This window comes from Anabrus simplex, chromosome 2 (genome assembly GCF_040414725.1).
Source record: "Anabrus simplex isolate iqAnaSimp1 chromosome 2, ASM4041472v1, whole genome shotgun sequence".
NCBI classification, from domain to species: Eukaryota; Metazoa; Arthropoda; class Insecta; order Orthoptera; family Tettigoniidae; genus Anabrus; species Anabrus simplex.
The window spans coordinates 58,773,640-58,792,732 of record NC_090266.1 but is presented as its reverse complement, the minus strand read 5'-3'; the positions used below and the strand labels follow the sequence as shown (position 1 = coordinate 58,792,732).

Genomic DNA, 19,093 nt, shown 5'->3' with positions numbered 1-19,093 from the left:
ACCACCTAATCAATTAACTTATTGTTATTATTCCAATCAAATATCATCAATATGGATCAAAAATGATATTTATCACATGTGACAAAAGAATGCCAAAAAAGGTGATGGAAATGCAAATTCAAGGAAGGAGAGGCCGTGGACGACCACGATTGAGATGGAAGGACACAATCCAACGCAGTATTATAGAAAGAAACCTGGACTAGGACACAGTGTTGGAGGAGGAGTGGTGGAAAGACCAAAGAAAGTGGAGAGGAACCATATTTGCCCCTACCCGGCTACAGCTGGATAAAGGGAAATGATGATGATGATGATGATGATGATGATGATGGATTCAAACCCCACAGTCGGCAGATCTGAAGTTTTTTTTTTTTTTTTTGAAGGTTCCCTTATTTTCACTTCAGGCTAATGCTGTGGCTGTACCTTTTTTAAGGCAATGATCACTTCCTTTCATTTAAGTCCTAGCCCTCTTTACAATCCCATCCTTGCCTTACAACCTGTCTTCAATCAGTGTAAGTTAAGCCAATATATATATAAAAATCTGGTAATGTTGTTTGACTCATTAGTGCCTCTGTATATTTCCTGGGTTTCCCTAATGTGTAAGCTTGAGATACATCAACTTGCAAGCTAAAAATATGTTTAAAATGGCCCCCCGTCCTCTACTGCTTATTGAAGAAAGAAGAATAAAACAACATCCAAGCAAAAGGAAGGACAGATAGGTCCTACGTGGTAAATCCCTGAACTTATGGAAATTGCAATAAAATATACAATCTAGATCTCTCCCCCCCCCCCTCTCTCTCTCTCTTCCCCCCCCTCTCTCTCCCTCCCTCCCTTCCTCCCTTTAAGAAAATGGTTATAATAATGCATACATCAAAATAAAGGCAGAAAATGTTTAAATTTAAGTGAGTGAAGGAGAGAATGTATGACTAGCTCAGGTTGGTGGGTTCGAGTCCAGCGGTATTTGAAGGTGCTCAAATACACCAGTCTCATGTCTGTAGACCTACCGGTACATAAAAGAACTCAAGGGACAAAATTCTGGCATCTCGGCATTTATGAAAACCACAGAAGTAGTTAGTAGAACTAATAACATTATTATTCTCAATTCCGCAGTGAGCTTGAAAGCTGACCTAATTTCCGTTCATATAGCTCAGCACATTAGTTCTCCTATATGTTTCCTGGATAAGCTTGAAGATGTAACCAGCCTGCAAACTGAAAATATGCCCAATAATCTCTCTCCTTTAGTGGTTATTGAAGAGAAAGAAACATTCGCACAAAAGAAAGGAAAGGCACTATTGTGACCGTATTGGTCATATACATATTTATTTAATAATTATTTTAGGCGGTGAAAAACTTTTGTCAAGCTCTCTTGTCCATATTACAGAAAGTTGCATTAGGTTGCATCTGTTTGCACAACGCCTCCGACTTGGTGTAAACACGAGTCTGTCATAGTTGGAGGAATCCCCAGAAAGAGAGTGAGCTATGAAAAATGACAAGGAAAGAAAATCTATAGCCTGCTAATAATTCCACCCACTAAAAATGGCCGAAACACAGTAATGCCAATGTGCAAGCTTGATTTGTATTGTAAGATTTTGAGATATGCATAATAATTAGTAAGGAAAACCTCGGCATGTCATATGTTCTCATAACAGACCTCTGCCAAAATTTGAATTGTTTATAAATGTTTAACGTACAGAAAAAAATGTTACCATTGGATTATATAAGCACCAGTAGCATCCCTACGCCAACTAAGTACGCAGACTCCGGATGGGGATCCCCGTAAAGACAACATTTTGATAATAAACTTTAAATAAACCATCGATCGATGCGTTTTCCGCACATAACTAGATTACTTAAAAGACTGAGTCACACATTTGAGCGCATTGCCGATGTCACACAATCCGTAAAACCACTGACTTGCAAAAATGTGGTGGGGACCGACCGCCGTCTATTGTTCGTGTAGGCGTAATATTATATAAGGGTCAGCCATGTTGAGACAATATCCACTTGACGCGAAAGATTGAAGGCAGACACACGGTCCACTGGTGTTCTGGCCTTACCTGTATTTGGGAGTGATAATATACATTTTGCAAATATGCGGTGTGAAAAACCTTGTCCAAGTGATAGTATTGAATGTATTTAAATAACATGACCACGAGAACTGTGTTACAGTTTTGAAAAATTGTGTTTTGAGTGACGCAACTTATTTCAACGTCATTAGACTTGTTACAGTGAAGAAGGGGACCCTAGGATTACGAACGTGCTCAGCAGGAATAGAAGAGGATTTGAACTTGTGATCCACGTCAGCACCATGAGAGGCTAAATGACGATAAGGGCCTTTCCTGGGCCCGAACCATGGATTTCTCGACATGATGATTAAGTACAGAAAATCTAAATAATATTCAAATAAATACACGGTTATGTAATATGGAGATCACATAACATAGGTTAGTAATGTAAACTGCATGTATTCTTGAATTAGAGAGAGACTTGTGAGTGGTCTTCATATTGTTTAAAATATATTCGAGATGGGAATGGAAATTCTATTATATGGGCTAAAAAGTTTGGGCCTATGAAATATAATTTTAATGTAATCCAAGTACGAGATTTGATGATGAAATGTCAGTAAGTCTGACAGTGCTTTAGATTAGGAGGGCAAAATACAGATTTGTATTATTGATGATTTCAAACCGTGATATATATTTTTTTATTTTATGGAATATTCAACCTACTTTGGTAATGCATGGTGACAGTGTCTTCAAAATGCCACTATTGATATAATAATCAAGGGGATAGGAAGGCACTCTTGTTTTAATTTAATTTTGCATGAACAGAATATGTACAGTAGATGGCTGTATTAATTATTTATGCAAGTTGTGACAAGCCTGGACACGAACGAATGCCCTCCCATTTTTAGATAAAGTTTTCCTTTTATGTCAAGTATTTGCTTTCCTTTAATATTAGAAAAACGTTATGGATACGTTTAAATCCATATTTGATTTTCGTCTGAGTTCAAACTGTAGGAAAACATAGGCTTATACTACGTATATTCATTACCTTGCAAGCTGCTTTTTCTCCGATCACGTCGCCGCTGCTCTACGCATTCAACTACTTCGCTCACCTGTTGTCTGGCTACTCAATTCATCATGTGACTCTGACATCATCCTCTCCACGCTTCGCCTTCTCCGCTTGTGTGTGTGCTGATGCTTACCTATTGGACACGTGATAATGACGCTTCTGGAACATGCTGGCTTTCAGCCTCTTTACTTTTCTCGATCTTTCTGTACTGCTATATATTCCCACTCCGTTCCTCCAAAAGTTGAGTCTGCCTTTGTCTCGGAGTGGTGGAGCACCAAAATAACTGTGCTACGTTGTATAATGTCACTTCCATCTGGACTGTTATTTCTTCAAGTAATTTGGTGAGCAAGACTTATCATTATGTTATTTGGACATTAAATTTTCTATTGGACCATCTGTCACAGCTGAACTTTTCTTCCGCCGGCTTAAATTTGTATCTTCAAATCACATATGCAAGACTTTATTTCTGCAAAAACCTTTCAATCCCGAACTGCGGTACGGAAAAATGTAGAAATTGTTATCTCATCATCCGCCTCCTAGGACGTATGCTATTTTGTATTATAAATATCATAATAACAGATCCCGCAGCATAGACACACCCGGCGAAGAAAATCCTTTCCCCAGTTCGATCCTTACCCCACTTCCCCTTTCCCTTCCTTTCGCATTTCTTTTCTTTCAGGTTTTGCTCCTTTTTCTTTGATTCAGCTTTTATATTCTTCATTGTACGCTTTGTATTTGGTCATAAGGTTTTTGGATACATTTCTTATAATCTATATTGTTAATGTGGCACATTTTTCTTATCTTCTCAGGTTTCCTCTATATAATCACTATCTATCAAATTTTTGTCTTCGATTTATTATTCAAAGTAATAAACTTCATTGTTTGGTTCCGTATTGAGTTAAGACTATGCTTAAAGTAAGTACAAAATTTTAATATTCCACCTTCTCAATACTAAAAAATCATTTGATGTTTTACAAAAACATAACAATGATATTAATAGGTACTAGTTTCGGTCCACTGTGGACCATCATCAGCCTAGCCAAATTACAACAGTAAAAGACATAGTGATAAAATAAAGTAAAATAATGTGGAGAAATGAGAGAGGATCTAGAAGGATGCAGCTCAAGGTGAGTCATTGTTTATATTTTCCGGTGCCTCGCTCGTTTTCTATTTGATTACTCGCGTTAATACTAACTTCTTTCCCCAGGTTCATTGGGGTTCCGATTGAACTGAGACTACTTCTGTTTAATACAGCAAGCTTTTCCTTCCACCATAGAACATGTCCAACTTTGTCAACTTTTAATCTTATGCTGGTCTCATCGGACAATTCTTCCCTCTACGCTAAAGTGGAACTCACATCTAGAACTTTCTAGAAGCATATACTTAGTTATAAATTTTAATTATGCAACACAGGAGTAACTGTCAACCAAAGACTATCTCATCAAGAGTTTTTTTACGTGACTTCACAAATATTTTACTTGTCAATGTGAACACTTCTGTTACTTTTATCATAATTCGCATATACAGTTTTTCACTTTTGTCTGTCATTCCACCACCATCCCATCCTTCTAGATCCTCTCTCATTTCTCCACATTATTTTACTTTATTTTATCACTATGTCTTTTACTGTTGTAATTTGGCTAGGCTGATGATGGTCCACAGTGGACCGAAACTAGTACCTATTAATATCATTGTAATGTTTTTGTAAAACATAAAATGATTTTTTAGTATTGAGAAGGTGGAATATTAAAATTTTGTACTTACTTTAAGCATTTGATTTATTATCTTGTTGCAAAATGTTTCATTATTTATTTGTTTATTGTTAAATATATCTTATTTATATTGTTAATCTTTGGTTTTCTCTTGTTCCTATATTCTTTCATTTCTTGGCCTAGCTCCTTCTTACTGTGCGTTTCCATCGTTCAATCATTATTATTATTATTATTATTATTATTATTATTATTATTAGTGCCTCTTCTTCTATGACTTTGATGCTTAAGCTATATATATTCACTAATTCTATACTATATTTTATCAGTATCGTATGTACATTACCACTACTGCCGTGCACTACAGTTGACTAACTATTGATAACAGCATGCTACCAACAACTCGGATGGATGTGAACCTGGACATTCTAAGTCCATGGATGTGAAATTGAAAAGATGAATAGTGGCTTGATATTGAATTAAAGAATTGCAAGCAGGCAGAGAATTAATAAGCCAGTGGAGCTATGGAATATGATAAGAGGATATCAGTTGAAATATTATTATTTACCATGATGTATTTTCAGGGAGATGGGTCGTCTTGCCTTGAGTTTGTTGACAAGAAGTAATCTGCAGCCACCCATTATTAGGAGTGGTTCTGCCTTGTATGATTTATGATTTTAGAAGAAGGTGCACTAGCACTCTGTTGTGAGTAGGGTTACTGCCTGTCCACTAAGACTGAATGCTTGGGGTTTCACATGAACCCGATTACATTAAAAGGATTTCTTTTTAACTCGTCCATGTTTATTTCTGTAAAGAAATTAAATAACTGGAACGCCAGTATTGTATGATATGTTGACCTTATGAATAATTGAGATTGGGAGTTTTTAGAGACCCGTTTGTCACTGGCATCCTGCAGACCACCGGTTCGAACTCCAAGTAAGACCAGGGATTTTTTTGTCACACACAATTTTTTTTAATGTACAGCCACTCACATGCGCAAATTGCTTATACTTTGTTTTTTTAAAAAATGTGTACATAATATTTTTGAATATGCTCCTTGAGTTGTGTTTAATGTTTCATTTGAATTCCAAAAATGGGGTTTGATTTCTGGACCCAACATATGTCTAATTTTATTTTGATGGTTGTGATTTTGCCCACTCGTGTTAGCTTATTCTTTTGTTTATTTAATTAGTAGTATAATTAGTTAGGCGACCACTCCAACTTGTCTCCAATTTTCGCATAGATAATGTGTTTCTTCTAATAGTGAAGAAAGCTTGTAATGAGAACCGTCACATTTACAAGGATATTTCTCTTCTTAAAAAGGATTTTGTACAAATAATGATATTGGTACTTATTGTCATGTAAAAGGGAAATTGAACGATTAACTACAGTATTTCAACTGATAAAATGGTAAAATATGAATTTTAAAACATATTCTTAATGAAAGGAGTGACATCTCCGAATTCATATTTAATCCTTCGGACATTGTATATATTTTGTTTTTATTATTGTAGAATTATTCAGGGTTGATTTCAATTAATCGTGATTTTATTAAGGAATAATAAATAGGTTTTTAAACTTTTCTTTGCTTGTAATTTTGCCAGAAAAAGATTGCATCCTAAATTTCCCTCCATTCATTTAGGCCCTATGCCTTTAAGTTAGTTTAGTGTTATATTTAGATCTTATGCCGTGAACGCACCATGGCCCTGGGAGGCCATTGGTTTGATTCTTTGGAACGGAGGAGTGCAGTTGATCCTTGCACGGTCGAAAGAGATTTTGTTCACCCATCACTTTGAAGTTTATTTTTCCTTGCTTTCTAGATGAGGTGGCATTTGATTCTAGACTTAAAAGGTCCTATACCATTGAACGCCTTGGCGTATGGTGCTATATGGTGGTAGCCCAAAATTATGGGGACAATGATGCTGTCGTATGGTTCTATGGGGCAATGGCGTGGGTGGTATGGTTGCACTATGTAATTTCTGGAACTTTTGAAAATCACACTGAAAGACTTATTAAATAAATCACATCGTTTAAGACACCCTTCTTTTCAAGAATACGGTTATAGTAATGCGTATATCAAAATAAAGGCAGAAGTATGTACATTAATTTGAGTGAAAGTTAGAAAGTGTATTTGTTTCCTTAATTCCTCATTGAGCATGGAAACCGGCTTAATTAAGAATATCTTGATTTCTTAACACTTATCATTTACTGGGGTTAGGAAATGTTCATTATCAATGCTTATACATCGAGGTTAGTTTCTTTTGGTTATGTCTGGTGATTTTAATATGTAACTAGTCATGTTGGCAGTAGTGATGAGCCTTTTACAAAAAAAAAAAAAAGCTAGAGAATCGGGCAGCAATATTTACCTTTTAGTGTATAGCCTTACGTGGCGATTACTATACATAGAAATCAGTGACAATATTTCCAGACTCAAACTTAAACAGCAAACCAATGGAGTACTCCAGGGCGACCCTCAAACTGAAGTATTTAAACTCACTCATTTGTTTGTTTGTTTGTTTGTTTGTTTGTTTGTTTGTTTGTTTGTTTGTTTGTTTATCTGACAGTAAGAAGGCACACAGGCTCAGCCCAGTTACATTCCTTCATGACATATGGGATTTAAACTTTAAATACATGAAACAAAAAATAGTAATAATAGTAACAATAATAGAAAGAAAAGAAGAAAACTAATAAGCAGAACACAATTTAAAATTATTACTACTATTGAAAAACATAATAATATAGGCTATATACATCAGCCATAGAAAATTACTAAACAAATTAGAAAAAGAACACAAACAAAAAAAAAAAGTTATGAGTACCTAGCATTCCAGCAATAGGGAATTTAATAATGATTATGATTTAGTTTAAAATAGCCTCTATTTGCTTAGTGAACAATCTAGCACCAGCAAGTAAATCAACTTGTGCACTAACTGAATGAACCAATAATGTTTTATCTAGTGGTGAGTTAGGTAATGAACTCTTCTAGATCTTGAGATGTGAAATAGTACTTGCTTAATTAAGAACTAATATTTAGTTTAATGATTCACCCAATAAATACCATTTACTTCATACTTTACAAGTGAGAACACACTCACTCTTAAAATATTTTATGCATTCTTCAGCCATAGTGTCACAAACATTATTTTATCTAATTAAAATACAGAATTATTACTGTCCAATAATTTAAAATTGATGAACCTATGTCTTTTCTAGAATGTTTAAAAAACACACAAATCAATACACTCTGTTTTCTATAATACTATCCACCACTTTCTTAGAAACAATCTTTTACATGTTAAAATTTGATTCATAGCATTATCTTCTAATTAATGTTGCTTGAAGTTTAACAGAGCTTCAGTTTACTGAATGAGGTATAAGTTAAGTTTTGGCCTCGGAAATGAGAGAATAGGACCTTAGCTAAGCTCGGGTGGGAACCGGCTGTAGGGATAAACATCAATTTGAGGACCTTGTCTCTTGAATTTTATCAAGATTGAAAGGTTCAGTATTCTCCAGTTGACGAATTAAGAAATTATAAGGTCCTATTCTCTCATTTCCGAGGCCAAAACTTAACTTCTATCTCATTCAGTAACCTGAAGCTATGTCAAACTTCAAGCAACATTAATTAGAAGATAATGCTATGAATCAAATTTTAACATGTAAAAGATTGATTCGAAGAAAGTGATGGATAGTATTATAGGAAAACAGAGTGTATTGATTTTAGTGTGTTTTTTAAACATTCTAAAAAGGACATGGGTTCATAAATTCTAAATTATTGGACAGAAATAATTCTGTATTTTAATTAGATAAAATAATTTTTGAGACACTATGGCTGAAAAAGTCTTAAATGAAAGACAAAACATGTACCAAAGAATGCATAAAATATTTTAAGATTGAGTGTGTTCTCACTTCTAAAGTGTAAAGTGAAGTGGATCATTAAACCAAATATTAGTTCTTAATTAAACTGTATCAATACAGACCTATATAATGAAGTTTGTAAATAGTACTTGCTGTCATGATGTTATTTGTGGTACATGAAAAGGGAAGAAGGTAAGTAATTCTTGGCAGTCAATTTTTCCATTCAAAAATTTCCTTAAATCTGTAATGAAATTAATGATCTCCTGTTCCTCAAAGATGTGAAATTGAACAAATTTCTTAAATACTGGGTTGAAATATCAAATGGATAAAATACATCAAAATTTTTATTATACAAATATCTTAGAAATTCATTTTGTACAGTCTTCCAAAGTGGCGTGTTTGGTCCTTATAAAGGGGGTCGCAGATTACCGATGAATATTCTAGCTTGCTTCGTACTAAACTTATATACAACTTAACAATTACTTCTGGTTGAGTAAATAATTTGGAATTTCCAATTATAAAATCCAAGCATCTTGATAGACAGGCTCATTACTTTTGCAATATGGCTAATTAAAAGTTAATTTGTTGTCAAAAATAATTCTTAAATCATTAATAGACATTACAATTTAAGGTTTTTTCACCAATATAATATGTCAGATTTATATCTTCCTTTTTCCTGGTAAATAGCAAAACTTTACATTTCTTAACATTTAGGAATAATATATTGCTATCACACCGTAATATAATAACATTAATATCCTGTTGCAAATCATTCTCATCACTGCATTTATATATGGTCTTATAAAACTTTAAGTTGTCAGCAAACAACAAGCAATCAGAGAAATGAATCATTCCAGGCAAATAATTAACCATAATGAGAAATAGAAGAGGCCCAAGATTGGACCCTTGTGGCACACCAGAAAAACTAACAAAATTATGTGAAATTTAACTTTTGAAACAAACAGATTGCTGTCTAAATTTTAAATAGGAACTTAATAGTTGAAGTAATGGTTTAGAAACTCCAAACTGATGCAGCTTTGTCAAAAGAATTTTATGGTCCACCTTATCAAAGGCCTTTTCTAGATCCGGTTCTTCTATTTGTGTCTAATGCATTGTAAATCTTTTGAGTAAAACCCAGCAAGTTAGTAATGACAGATCTGCCGGCTATAAAGCCATGCTGACATTGTGATAGCTCTATAATTTGGTCGTAAATCATAGAATACAGTATGTGTTCATATATTTTTGTTATAGCATTAAGTACTGAAACAGGGCGATAGTTTGCTATTATCTCTGAGTTCCCTCCCTTTAGAACTGGAGTAATTTTTGCCATTTACCACTTTTCTTGGAAGCAGAATGTCTTTAAAGAAAGACTGAACATGAAGGTTAACTGAGCAACCAGTGTGTCAGCACAACCCTTGATTATGTATGGTGGAATGCGATCTGGTCCACTGGATTTCATAGGTTTTAACTTTTTATTTTCTTACTTCATCTATCATTATGTGAGGAATGTTCAATTTATCAACCCTGGGAAGAACAGAAACTTCATTCAAAGAAAGATGGTCCACGTTATAATTAAAATCCGTGTTTACATATGCTGATGAGAAATACTCAGCAAACCCGTCTGCAATGTTTCCAGGTGTATATAACAATTTTCATTCAGTAGAAATGAGTTGTCACATGAATGTGATTCCTGATTACTTTTAACATATGTTTAAAACTGACTTACATTATCCTTAACTCCATTTTCTAAATTATGAATATAAACAGCAAAGGCCACATGTAATTTCATTTTCTGTTAGGACCGAATCTATCTAAATATCTTCTTGTAATATTTCAAAAATTTCCTTTTTATAGCACATTTCTTCTATATTACCACAGCTGGATCTGCAGAAACAGTGAGCAATGGAAAACAAAGTTGTTTATATATACAGACGATATGGTTTTGGATTTTTTTTTTTTTTTTTTTGCTAGTTGCTTTACATCGCTCCAACACAGATAGGTCTTATGGCGACGATGGGACAGGAAAGGGCTAGGCATGGGAAGGAAACGGCCGTGGCCTTAATTAAGGTACAGCCCCAGCATTTACCTGGTGTGAAAATGGGAAACCACAGAAAACCATTCGGTTTTGGAATCAATCAAACAGGAAGACCTTCCAGTTAGCCTTTAAGAGACTAGAAGATTGGGCCAAAGTTCATGAGCTATGACAGAACAAGGAAATGTAAGATAGGAAACTTAAAGAGTCCACCTTTTCAATACAAATAAATGTTATAATGTATATTTACAACATATTTTTATTTGTAACTAGTTTCAACGCTATTTAGTGTCATCTTCAGCCAAAATGTGAGAAATAGGCATAGGCATATACATGCAGACATGTACATTACACAAAATGTTACAGAATTATGCTTAAATAAGAGTAAAAGAGACATAAAATAGTGAATTACGAGGTCAGAAATTGTCAGTCATCAAAAGGTCCATGAAGGGTGAATCAAAACTGGAGAAACATGAGTTAGGGCTCAAAAACACAATCCCCCAAAAAACATACAACACAACAAAACCACGCAGAAGTTCGAGATGAAGATTAAAATTTTTCAGACACACTTCCATTAAACGTCGCCTGCCACGAGTGTAGTATAAACATAAGTTAGGAGTCAACAAACACAATCGTCTCAAAAATGCACATAACATTTAAAAAAATTTAGGATTGAGATGAACTTGGCAGTTAAGGATTCAAATTTGTAGTCACTTTTTCACTAAATGTCAATTCAAAACAGGCTGCGAAGAGTGAAATAAAACTGTACAAGCACGAGTTAGGACTCGATAAACGCAATCTTTTGAAATACATGTAACACATTTGAACTTTGTGTAAGCTCGAGATGAACTTGGTACTTAAAGATTTGTGTTCACTTATTCATTAAATGTCACTGGTGCGAGTGTAGTACAAACATGAGTTAGGACTCAACAGAAACAATCTTCTCAAAATTGCATATGATGTTTAAACCTTTGGTTCGAGATGAATTTGGCAGTTAAAGATTCAAATTTGCAGATACTGTTCATTAAATGTCACTTCAAAACAGTCTATAAAGGGTGAAATAAAATTATAACAAACACGAGTTAGGACTCAATAAAAACTAACTTCTAAACACATATAACACATTCAAATTTTGCATAAGTTCGAGATGAACTTGGCAGTTAAAGATTCAAAATTTGTAGTCACTTTTTTCATTAAATGTCACATAGCATGAGCGTTGAAACTAGTTGAAACTAGTTCCAAGTAAAAATATGTTGTAAATATACCTTGTAACATTTATTTGTGTTGAAAAGGTGGACCCTTTAAGTTACCTATCTTACATTCTCAGTTCAATATGAACAAAAAATAAAATTCTTAGATTTAAAAAAACAAGGAAAAAACTGTAATGTTAACTTTCACATGAGACAGTAAACTACAGAGACAGGCCACTAACGTTGGTCACTCACTTCAAATACCTATGAGTCACTCAGCAAATGCCAGGGATTGTCTTCACAATCCACGTGAGCAACAGAAAGATTAATCTAAATAAGGGCCAATGCTCTCAAGAAATAAAATGTGAGGATATAGATTAAGTTGAGATCAGTATACATCAATGAAGGCATTCTTATTTTATCTATCATTTATTCAGGTTAACTTCATGGACACTGCAATGAATTGCGAATTTATACCAGCCACAAATTAAGAATGTGTCAGTTTTAACCATATCTTCATGTGCTGTCCTGACAATGTCCAACAGCATTTCAGCACGATTTTAACAAGCACTATGGGAACATTTCATTTTATTAACATTGGTTGATGTGGAAACACCATCTAGCAGTTCTGTGTCAGCTGGTGGTTATTTACAGTGGCGTCCAGTGGCTTGCATACTGCTAACACCACTCAATTGGATTTGGTGATTGATGATCTGACTACAAAATCAACATTTACCAGTTCCCGCTTTCCAATTGAAATTGTAATGATTAGCAGTGATGGAACTAACAATCCTACGAATATTAATGCAAGAAATGGTCTGGATACTCCAGATGCTAAGAACTTAGAGACTAATTTATTTTTCAAATTTTACTCTTAGTTCATCCCCAATTTCAATGTCAATTGTGTGTTTGTACATTTGTTTTTTATGTCAATTGAGTGTTTGTACATTTGTTTAGTTATTAGATGCATTACATTAAGGTTGAAGATGGCCAGCCAAGGCCGAAACTAATCCCTAGTTTAGTAATGTAATTCAAATATATTGCATATTATAGTATTGAAAAGGTGGACCATTACGACATTAATTTAATGATAATTATTGTGTTCCCTTAGGCTGTCATTCCACCAGGGTGTCTCCTTTTCTTTGCTTTCACCCAGTTCTCCACCACAGGTGCCTTCTGTACATTTCACAAATCCATATTTGAGATTTGACCACTTCTCTCCTGAACTGCTTAAATTTTCCTTTAAGAATTCATTTTTTCAGATCATCCTCACATTTTTTCACCAAGCGGAGTGGCCGCACATGTTAACAAGCTACAGCTATCGAGCCAAGCTCTGCATCCGAGAGACAAGTGGATTCAAATCCCACCGTCAACTGTCCTGTGGAAGGTTGTCGGTGGTTTCCCATTTTCACTTCCAAGCAAATGCCGGAACAGTTCCTATTCATAGGCTACAGCCGATTCCTTCCACCTCCTTGCTTAATTTCATTTAAAATCATTCATTTTCTGTGTCTTCAAGTGAGATGGAAAAAGTTGGACATACTAAGCTATAATATTACAAGTGACACCCGTATATGTGCAGTAGAGTAAGTAGCTTGACCAGGACACGTAATATTTTACATTACGGAAATAAACATTATTTGGACATACAATTATTGTATGTTAGCTAAAGGCACGTAAAATTAGCACAAAATTGGCTGTGAGTGGACATCTAAAGTTTGTGTACTAAATCACTGACATGAAGATTTCACTGATTTTTTCACCATGTAGTATTTCTCCTTGGTGTTTGTTATTAAAAGTTTTCTTATCTGGCAAGTTTACACTTCCCAAGTGATACCATTCCTATTTTTGCTTTCTTACTGAAGTATTTAATAAGATTATTAATTTAATGTGTTTCCACCACTACTGGTTATAATCAACATCTGGTTGATATAATTTTGTCCTGCAGTAATTTTTTTAAATGGAGAACCTTAAAAAGTATGGAGCTGCCACATTTAAACACCCTAAAATGCCACTGACCTCATCCAGGATTGGGTCCAGTATTTTGAAAACAGTAGGCCATAGAGGTATTTAAAATTAGAGACTAGGAATTGCAGTAAAAGAACAAACTGCATTACTTACCACGTATTATTTCCTTAATGCCTTGCACTTCTGGTAGAGAATTCACAGACAAAAATCGCTCCACTTCACTCGTTAATGAGGTAGAATGAACTCCTGCTGTTGCAACTTGTTTTATTGACTGTAAACAGTAGAAATAATTCAGTGTACATAAATGGCATGTAAGAATAATATAGCTGCTGCTGTTTTCTAGAGGGTTAACACAGCAGCTTCCCACTCAAATGGTCTGGGTTTGGTTCCCAGTTCTGTCATAAAACTGAGGCTGATGTGAGTGGTTGGGAAAAAGTGTACTCAGCCTGGTTAAAATACCACCTTCCAACATACCACAAGATGGTTTCTGAAATTCTTTCAAATTCAACTCTTGACCAATGCTGAGAGAGTATCCAACATAGCTAACCATAGTCCAAATTATAAATAATAATAATAATAATAATAATAATAATAATAATAATAATAATAATAATAATAATAATAATAATATTTGATTTACGTCCCACTAACTACTTTCAAGGTTTTTGGAGACACCGAGGTGACAGAATTTAGTCCCGCAGGAGTTCTTTTACATGCCAGTAAATCTACCAACACGAGGCTGATGTATTTCAGCACCTTCAAATACCACCGGACTGAGCCAGGATTGAACCTGCCAAGTTGAGGTCAGAAGGCAAGCGCCTCAACTGTCTGGGCCACTCAGCCCAGCAACCCAAATTATTTACAGATATCTCAGTGCAGACCCAGAGGCATACACATGACCTGACATTGCATGCATTTAGTATACAGTGAAATCTCCGTAGAATGATTATCAATATAACGATTATCTCCTCTATAACGTAAAATATTGTGGCCACGGCATAAAACCCATTGATACAATGTTATGTTTTCTCTCGATGCAACAATACTCTCTATAACGAAAAATCTCTCTACTTCGATCCATTTTTCAGTTCCCTCCGACGAACATCCACTCTGTACTACAATGATTTAAGCACAAAAATGATCAGGACCATATGTAACTATGTAATGAAGAACGAACTTTTCAACTGCGTAAGCATAGGAAGCAAGTGATTAATGTATACTGTACGGAAGCTGCTAATCTGAGGGTAGGTTTATTGTGCAACTCTAGGAATTCACCAGGTATAGAATTCCAAGAAGGTCTAGAAGGATTTAAGCAATACAGTAGCTGCGGAATAGCTGTTAGAAACAGTAGCGCTCTCATTAGTGTACTGTACATTGTTTTCACTCATAGTCTTACATTCCAGCAACTGTTGTCATTGCCGCAGTCATGTTTCGCCCTGGAGAGGCAGCGCAGGTGATTTGAAGTGCTTTTTTCTGTATTGTACGTAGATTACTGTATGTATTCTTTACAGCATGGCTTCACATTCCCGGAAACAGATAAGTCTACAGCAGAAATCAATGATAATTAACAAAATAGATGGGGGAATGAAACAAACAGACGTAACAAGAAAACACGGCCTTTTGTAATCGACAGTGGCTACGTTTTGGAATAAAAGAAAAGAGATCGAGGAAATGTTCAAATGAAATGCTGTAAATCCTGGAAGAAAGCACATAAAAACTGCGACGTACAGCGACATTGATGCTGCAACGTTGAAGTGGTTCAATGAGAAAAGAGCCCTCAATATTCCAATTAACGGGCTACTACTTTGTGCTCAAGCTAGAAAGCTTGCTAACCTGCTGGGTGTAGACGACCTTAGAGCCAGCAATGAGTGGCTTATTAGGTTTAGAGATCATCATGGTATAACTTTTAAATCAGTTCAAGGAGAAGAGAAGTCTTCTGCGACAGGTGAGGCTGATCATTGGTGAAGTAATTCAATGAAAGAAATAGCACAGAAATACACACCAGAAGATACCTATAACACTGACGAGACTGGGATTTTTTATCAAATTCTCCCTGAGAAAACCTTGTCTTTGAAAGGAAAGAAATGCAGTGGAGGCAAAAAATCCAAGGAATGTTTAACTGCTCCCTTCTGCGTAAACCAGACAGGAACACACGAGCTCCGGCCATTCATAATAGGAAGAAGTCTTAAGCCTAGATGCTTCAAAAAAGTTTGCCAGGTAAGTCATTTTAAAATCACTCTTTGCAAAATTACATCTGTCAAATTTTCTGATTCTTTTTTTAAAATGTGTACTGTACTGTACACTGTGCCTCAATACGAGTTTTCTCATTTCAAATTTTAGTTGACTACAACGCAAACAAGAGGGCGTGGATGACAGCTACTATGTTCTCAGAGTGGCTTCTGAAACTGGATGCTGAAATGAAGAAGAAGAAAAGGAACATCGCACTCATCGTGGATAATTCCGCAGCTTACAAGCAACTACCGGTCCTGCAACATTTGGAGGTCTTCTACTTCCTGGCAAATTGTACCTAGATCCTGCCACCTTTAGATATGAGAATAATACAGTGTCTTAAAGGGTACTACAGAACCAACTTGGTGAAGAGGAAAGAAATCTGTCAAATGCGCAACAGGTTAATATAAAACAAGCATGTGACATGATAGCTGCAAGCTGGCAACGAGTGAAACCAGAGACCGTGAGAAAGGCAGGATTTTCACCTGAAGAAGAAGTTGACTGCGACAATTTTGAGTATGACGCGAGTGTGAAAGTACTGGGTAGTGTTCTTTCTAACTACGGCAAACAGTCTGGTGAGAATGTTCCAGCAGCGGAAGAATACCTTTCGGTTGAGGACAAAATCCTTGTATTCTCTGAACTCACGGATGAAACAATTATGGAGGAAATTCAGTGAATACAGGCGGTAGATGAAGGAGAAGAAGAAGGAGAGGATGAAGAAGGAGACTCTCATTTCCACAAGCTATTGAATCTTGTGAAGCGCTGTAGAATTTTCTATTGAGTGTTCCATGTGTTCCGGAAAATCACTTAGTGAACCTCGACGCGATCAGGTCTTTGTGTGTTTCATTTTCTGTAAAGAAAACTGTCAAACAGACTACCATTCCAGAGTTCTTTGAGTGAAGTAGTTTACAATAGTGAAGTGCTGCACAGTGTGAATAACAGGTGCTGCAAGTGTATGAAAATGTAATTACTGCACATTGCCAACATGACTGTACTCTGCTGAACATTGGTAAGATACAGTACTGTAATTTCATATTCTTTCTGTGTTTCTGTTCTCACAAATCGTATACACTGTATTTGTAGTAATTAAATTAAATGGTACCATGTGGTAGGTAATTAATGTAATTCAATTTCAGAGTTTTAATCTGTTCACCAACTGAAACGAGAAGGTGTTATTCCAAATTCTCTTTCTAACGATCCTCTACAACAATTTTTTTTTTGCGTCCACAAGGTATCGTATCGAGATTTCACTGTACAAGATTGTTGTCTTCAATGTTGCACACCTGTTTTATGAGGCAGCAACAACAGCAACAAAAATAAATTAACCAAGTACATACATAACACTGAAACTTCCTCCCTCTACTCAGGAAAGAAGTTTCACCTTTCACAAGTAAAGCAGAACCATAACTTGGAGTAGAGTAGTGCTCAAAAGTACTGTATTTTGTAGTTTCTACAAATTCCCATTAAAAATGGGTACATGACAAATTCAATGGAACAAATTAACCACCGAGCAAGCTTACAATTTAAAAAACTTACTGATTTCTGTTTCAGGTTTAAATTATAAAGTCAAATCATAGATAAAAATATATACAGGGTGGTCAAATACAACGTGAACCAGCTATATGAGTGTTAGAGGGTTGATCATACTGATAAATAATTGGAAAAATAATTATTAGATATCTCACACACTTGTCAATTTATCAGCTGCTGAAGTTAGCCAATCAGATCGCTTTGCAGGCAACTTCAGATGGGCTTAGGGAGGCGGTGGTGCTAATTCTGCATGTGGCTTATGACCGGCTTGAGAACGCCAATAGAAGAAATAAACTTCTCCAGGAGAGAGACTTGAACAAGGACCTCCCTGCTGTTAGGCACTGGCTGAAATCCATGGTGTATTTGTGTTTGATGCTCATTTCTCGGCATTGCTCTCAAGCCTGACCAAACCACGTGCAGATTTAGCAACACCGCCTCGTATAGTCCATTTGAATTCACCTGCAAAGTGATCTGATGGGCTAACTTCAGCAGCTGATAAAATGACAAGTGTGTGAGATATCTAATTATTATTTTTCCAATTATTTATCAGTATGATCAACCCTCTAACACTCATATAGCTGGTTCACGTTGTTTCCGAGCATTCTGTATATAATAACGATAATAATTATTCTGGCTCAGAAATATTTTGTAAAAAGAAAGAAAACAAGAGCAAGCTGTTTCCAAAGATGATCAGCTGGATTCAGCCATTCCAGTACACAGACTTCCTTCTGCTTACCCAAGACATTCTTGACATGGCCGCAAGTGTGCTTCAGTTCATTATCATGCATTATAATTTGCTTGCATGAGGAATTATTATGGTCAATTAGTACATTACTGTACTTGAAATGTCCATTTTCCAATCAATCTTGACCAGAGGACCAATACCACTTCTGGAGAAACAACCCCACACCATGATGCTCCCTCCTCCCTCTTTCATAGTGGGTACTTGGAAGCTTTTGTCATTTCTTTTGGTGGTAAGCCATCAAATATATATAATTCCATCTGAAGAGAACAGACTGAACTTGCTCTCATTGCACCAATGTACTCTGGACCAATAAATAACGGTCCATATTGCATAATTTTTTGCAAACTGTAGTCTGCCCTTTACATTGTTTTCACTAATGAATGGTTTTCAAGAAGGTCACCTACCATTTAGATCTACAGCTGCTTGTCCTTGTTTATCCACAGAACCAATGATGGTTAAAATTCCCGACCCTCCCGGGAATTGAACCCGGAACCCCTGTGACCAAAGGCCAGCATGGTAACAATTTAGCCATCGAGCCGGACTATAAAAAAAATAAAAATATGAGACACATTTCAGAGTTCTGAACACTAATTCACCCGACAAAATTCGTTCAATCTCAGCCGCAGAAGCCCAAGAGAGATTCGGTTTACTCTGTCTGCCACCTCGTAGGCTAGAGTAAAATGGAACGTCGAAACTGATGAGCAGCCAGCCAGATGGCATCAAATTAAAATGTCTGCACACGATAGCTGAGACCATACGATGATGA

General features: G+C 35.7%; 1 protein-coding gene across 1 annotated transcript in view; it reads right to left on the bottom strand.

Moving 5' to 3' along the window:
* Positions 1-19,093, bottom strand: part of Sptz (Spastizin) — a 713,541-nt gene that overhangs the window by 436,050 nt on the left and 258,398 nt on the right. Inside the window, exon 14 of the mRNA XM_067139843.2 lies at positions 13,977-14,094. Within this exon, the coding sequence (XP_066995944.2) occupies positions 13,977-14,094 (118 nt within the window). The remainder of the gene's footprint in view (positions 1-13,976; positions 14,095-19,093) is intronic.